Source organism: Mus caroli, chromosome 5, assembly GCF_900094665.2.
Source record: "Mus caroli chromosome 5, CAROLI_EIJ_v1.1, whole genome shotgun sequence".
Lineage (NCBI taxonomy): Eukaryota > Metazoa > Chordata > Mammalia > Rodentia > Muridae > Mus > Mus caroli.
The window spans coordinates 135,201,131-135,206,679 of NC_034574.1; the positions used below are offsets into that span (position 1 = coordinate 135,201,131).

The following is a 5,549-nucleotide window of genomic DNA, read 5'->3' on the forward strand; positions in this document are numbered from 1 at the left end:
CTCTACCACTGAGCCACGCCCCAGCCCCTCCCTGGGGGATTCTAGGCAGGGGCTCTACCACTGAGTTTAATCCCAGCACTCTTTTTATTCTGATTGCTTTGTTTTATTGTTACTTGGTTGGTTAGTTGTTTTGGTTTTTTCATGTGTTACTCTGGGTGACCTGGAACTCATGGAGATCCACCTCCCTCTGTGTCCCAGGTACTGGGGTGAAGAGTGTGCCACCACACCCAGTGTCTTAGTCAGGGTCTGTCACTGTGATGAAACACCATGACCAAAAAAGCAAATTGGGGAGGGAAGGGTCGGCTTACTCCAGATCATAGCCCTTCACTGGAGGAAGTCAGGCCAGGCTGGGACCTGGAGCCAGGAGCTGATGAGGAGACTGAAAGGGTGGTGCTCCCTGGCTGGTTACCCGTGGCTGGTTCAGTCTGCCCTCTTATAGAACCCAGGACCCACCATGGGCTCGGCCCTCCCTCATCGATCACTAATGGAGGAAATACTTTACCGCTGGATCTCAGGGAGGCATTTCCTCTCTGATGACTCTAGCTTGTGTCAAGTTGACACACAAAGCCAGTACACCCAGCCTCCTTTTATTTGGGAATGGTTTGTCAAGTGTTGCCCGGGCCAGTCTTGAACTTGTGATTCTTCTGCTTCGGCCCCCAGAATGACTGAGATTATTGTTCTGTGCCAAGCTCAGGACTCTGATGTACCATGGGCCCGTGAAAGTCAAAAGTTGAGGCCCACTACCTTCCTGACAATGTCGCCGTGATGTGGGCTCTCTGGCCTCAGGGAGGTGTCAACATCTCCAGGAGGCTTGTTATGTTCTGAAGATTCATGCAGCCCTGGAGGCTTGACCAGGCTGCCTGAGCTCTGGCCTACAGCAGGAATCCTCCTCGTGAGTCACTGCAGATGCTGCTGCTGTAGAGCCTAATGCCCTGCCGGCTCCTGGTGTCTTTCAGGGGAAGCGGCCGCCATGGATGCAGAAGCCGTCTACGGGCAGCTGCTCCGAGGTCTCCCTTCTGAACGCTTCCACAGCCCGACCCTGGCCTTTGAGGTCATACACTTCTGCACACACAACCTGGCTCTCTTCGACCCCCACTTTCTCAGCCTTCTCAGGCTAAGCTTCCCAAGTCTGTTCAAGGCATGTATGGGCTTCATCGGGGTGGGCCCAGGGCTCCCCTCCAGATGATTTCAGTCTGGGGTATGGTGAGGGGTGAGGCTAGGGGTTCCCATGTATCATAGCATCCAGAGTCATCTCAGGCAGCCCCGTGGGAGCCAGACATATAACCTCAGCACAGAGGAGGCTGAGGCAAGGGATCAGAAGTAGGAGTTCAAGGCCTGCTTTGGGCCAGCCTGGGCTACATATCACCCTATATCAAAAAGCAAACCAAGCCAGATGTGATGCTGTGGTGAACATCTATAATCCTTGTACTCAGGTGGAGGCATGGGGATTTCTAAGTGTTTGAGGCCAGCCTGGGCTACATAGTTCCAGGACAGCCAGGGCTACAAAGATAAGAAAAACCTAGGAGCCAGAGAGATGGCTTGGTGGTTAGAGCACTGGCTGCTCTTGCAAAGGACCTACACAAGGTATCTCTCAACCATGTGTAACCCTTAATTCCAAAGGATCCATGCAACTCGTGTGTGTGTGTGTGTGTGTGTGTGTGTGTGTGTGTGTGTGTGTGTGTGCGCGTGCGTGCATGCGCGCGCGCACGCTCTCTCGTGAGCACGCGTGTGGGTATATGAGTCTAGGTGTATGTGTGTAGAGATGAAATCACAAGCTTGGTGCTGGGGCTCTCACTTTCCACCTTGTTGGTTGAGACAGAGTCTCCATTTGCTGACCTGCATACCCCAGGCTAATTGGTCTGTGGCCTTCCTGGAACTCTCTTGTCTGGGCCTCCTCACAGTAGAGTACTATGGAGTCATGCACTGCCCAGCCTAGCTTTACAAGGGTTATGGGGATCTGGACTTAGAACTTCATTTTTTATTACATCAATAATCCCCTCCCCTCTTTGGAAACAGAATCTCACTTTATTGGGATCATGGGTGTGCCTAGGCTGAATGGCCGGCCGGCCCCAGTAATGTCCTGTCTCTGCCTTCCTTCCCAGCACGGGGGTTTTGGGTGCACACTCTTGTGTGCTTTTTACAGATCCTGCTTATGCAGCGATCACCTTAGTGACTGAGCCGTCTCCCTACCCCCAAACTCACTCCTTTGTCTAAAAATAAGTAATACAGAAATGGCTACCTTCATTGACAGCTCAAAATTGGCTGCAAAAGAAAAACTAAAATGGCAAATGTGACCAGAGAGGTGACTCCCACTAGTAAAGCCACTTGCTACTAGACCTGGCAGTCAGAGTTCTGTCCCTGGGACCCGCGTGGTAAACGGAGACAGCCTTTGACTTCCACTCAACATGTGTGCACTCGTGCGCACACTCACATTAGTAGTAGGAAGTAAACCCCATAAAACATAGCCAAAGACAGCTTCATCACAGGCAGTGTGGGAAGGAGGGGGAGGGGCTGGTCCAGTGTCCCTGTCCAAACAGAGTGCCTTTGTGCTGAGAGTGGGCAGTAGGAGGCCACTGGATGAGGCGTGGCCAGCTAGCATCCTCTTGCCTGCTGAGCTGTCTTGTCCCCCTCCTCCCCCCGCAGTTCCTAGCTTGGAACAGCCCTCCTCTCACCGCGGAGTTTGTGGCCCTCCTCCCAGCTCTCGTGGATGCTGGCACCGCCGTGGAGATGCTGCATGCGCTGCTTGACCTTCCCTGTCTGACTGCCGCCCTGGACCTTCAGCTCAGGTGGGCCCACTCTGGCCCCTCCCGTGCAACCGGGCACTAGCTTTCCTCCTGACTTCTCCCGAGCCCCTGGACCAGGCTCCAGTCCACAGACCGTACATCTCTGGGCTGTTGGACATCCACCCAGAAGAGCCCCTGGGCTCCTCAAGCACACTCGTGTTCATGAAGAGGAACCTCCCATGTGGTTGTGTACGGAGCCTTTCCCCAGCCCCGAGAGCCGGTGACCCCCAGTAACCCCCAGTAACCAGTAACCCCCAGCATCAGGGCAAATAGGACTGTCTACAGTTGACTTGTGCTAAGAGCTGCATCCCAGCCTCTGTCCTCTTAGGTCCACACAGACTCCGTCGGAAAGGCTGCTTTGGGATGTCTCCCTCAGGATCCCCAGCTGCCTGGAGGCCTTCCAGGACCCACAGTTCCAAGGACTCTTCCGGCACCTGCTTCGTACCAAGGCCAGCGGTTCCACAGAGAGGTGGGATTCTATGCCAGAGACTGGGCTGTGTATTCTCACCCTCAGCCTGAGGAGACAACCATGGTCCCCATCACTACTGCCCCGGGCTCTGCTCACTGACCCTGGTGCCGTGAGCAGTCCACTATCTAAGTGGTAAAACTAAGGCCTAGCATATTCTGGGGAGTGGGAGGAGCACGGTGGTCGGCAGGCCTCTCGGTTCAGCCCTTGCTGGCCTGTCCCTGGCTCTGCTGACCTGGGAGCCCCTTGGTATGTGTGATCCCAAGGAGTGGGTGAACCATGACCACTTGTGGCCAGCCACAGCGTCCCTCCTTCAGGAAGGAACTGCAGGCAGGCACTCTGTAGCCCATTTTTTTGTGTCTCCAGGCTGACGCCACTTCACCAGGTGCTGAAGCCCATGGCCAGCTGTGCCCGGGTAACCCAGTGTGCAGAGGCAGTGCCCGTCCTGCTTCAGGCCTTCTTCTCAGCTGTGACCCAGGTGAGCCATGCCCAGGTCCCTTCTTCCATAGACATCCCATAGGCAAGAGGAACTGGCCCGGAGTGTGTTGCACCAGCCTTGACCCCAAGTAGGTTTGGCCTGCTGCACTCTGCATGGCTTCTCTGAGTAAGAGAGGCAGAGCCTCAGGACAGGGTGGGCACATGACACTTGAGGCTGGCAGCACAGCGTGTGTCCCAGTACCCCACCATAGCCCAATGGTTCCCTCCTGGCTGCGTGTCCACAGGTCAGATGACTAGAATCCACAGAACCGCTCGAAGTTGTCTAGCAACAGAATGGGCAGTTTGGGGTCACTCACCCAGACAAGATGGAGCCTTGGCCTCAGGGAACAGGCTTATTTATTTATTTATGTTTGGTTGGTTTTGAGACACCACCTCTCTGTATAACCCTGCTTAGTCTGGAGCTTACCACATGGACCAGACTGGCCTCAACTCTCAGATCTGTCTGCCTCTCTCTGGCTCACAGTGCTGGGGTATGGGCCCCCACAGCCTGCAACAGTGGGGGTTCTCAAGGGCAGCTGCGTGGCAGGAGCTGGGCCAGGGAGGCTGGGGCCTCTGAGTCCTCCCAGCCCAGGGTGCCCAGGGTGCTGGGGGAGGCAGGCCAGGGATGGGGAGCTTCACCCCCAAGGCTTTGCTCCTCCCAGAGGGTGGAAGGCAAAGGCGCCCACTGCTCAAGACTGAGCCTGTTTCTGTTCTTGATCCCAGACTGCCGATGGGGCCCTAATCAACCAGCTGGCACTGCTGCTCCTGGAGAGAAGTGACTCCCTCTACCCAGTCCCTCAGTATGAGGCCCGTGTGCACGGGTAGGCTCCCAGCCCTGGCAAGGTCACAGTGCCCATGACACACACAGACCACTTCCTGTGCCTCCCCTGTCCTGCCCACATGCTAGGGGCCTGAGCACTGGCCCTCCATCCTGCCAGTTCCCCCTGCAGCCTGCATCTCCTCCTCCATCCTGCCAGTTCCCCCTGCAGCCTGCATCACCTCCTCCATCCTGCACTTCCCCTGCAGCCTGCATCTCCTCCTCCATCCTGCCAGTTCCCCCAGCAGCCTGCATCTCCTCCTCCATCCTGCCAGTTCCCCCTGCAGCCTGCATCTCCTCCTCCATCCTGCCAGTTCCCCCTGCAGCCTGCATCTCCTCCTCCATCCTGCACTTCCCCTGCAGCCTGCNGCAGCCTGCATCTCCTCCTCCATCCTGCCAGTTCCCCCTGCAGCCTGCATCTCCTCCTCCATCCTGCACTTCCCCTGCAGCCTGCACTTCCTCCTCCTGTCAGCACATCCTAGTGGCCTCCTCCTCCGAGATACTTTGTGTCTTCTCGGGCTGGGCTCATGTCTCTCTTGCACATGGTCCTGTCCACTGAGGTGGTTCTCAGCCTTCCCAATGCTATGACCTGTAATACATAACATTGTTTCACCGCTACTTCATGACTATAATGTTGCTGCTGTTATGAATCATAGCATAAATATCTGATATGCAGGGTATCTTATATGTGACCCACAGGTTGAGAACCACTGCTCTAGAGGGTTTATTCACACATGAACACACCCATCCTGGGGATTAAACCTAGGACCACCTGGATGTTAGGCAGGGGCTCTACCACTGAGCCACACCCCAGCCCCTCCCTGGGGGATTCTAGACAGGGGCTCTACCACTGAGCCACACCCCAGCCCCTCCCTGGGGGATTCTAGACAGGGGCTCTACCACTGAGCCATGCCCCCAGCCCCTCCCTGGGGGATTCTAGGCAGGGGCTCTACCACTGAGCCACGCCCCAGCCCCTCCCTGGGGGATTCTAGGCAGGGGCTCTACC

General features: G+C 56.2%; 1 protein-coding gene across 3 annotated transcripts in view; it reads left to right on the forward strand.

Moving 5' to 3' along the window:
• Ap5z1 (adaptor related protein complex 5 subunit zeta 1) overlaps positions 1 to 5,549 on the forward strand; it is a 14,733-nt gene that overhangs the window by 6,938 nt on the left and 2,246 nt on the right. For all 3 annotated transcript variants that reach the window (XM_021163593.1, XM_029477899.1, XM_029477900.1), the window contains 5 exons: positions 957 to 1,138; positions 2,644 to 2,786; positions 3,112 to 3,252; positions 3,616 to 3,727; positions 4,450 to 4,547. In XM_021163593.1, coding sequence (XP_021019252.1) covers positions 957 to 1,138; positions 2,644 to 2,786; positions 3,112 to 3,252; positions 3,616 to 3,727; positions 4,450 to 4,547 — 676 coding nt within the window. The remainder of the gene's footprint in view (positions 1 to 956; positions 1,139 to 2,643; positions 2,787 to 3,111; positions 3,253 to 3,615; positions 3,728 to 4,449; positions 4,548 to 5,549) is intronic.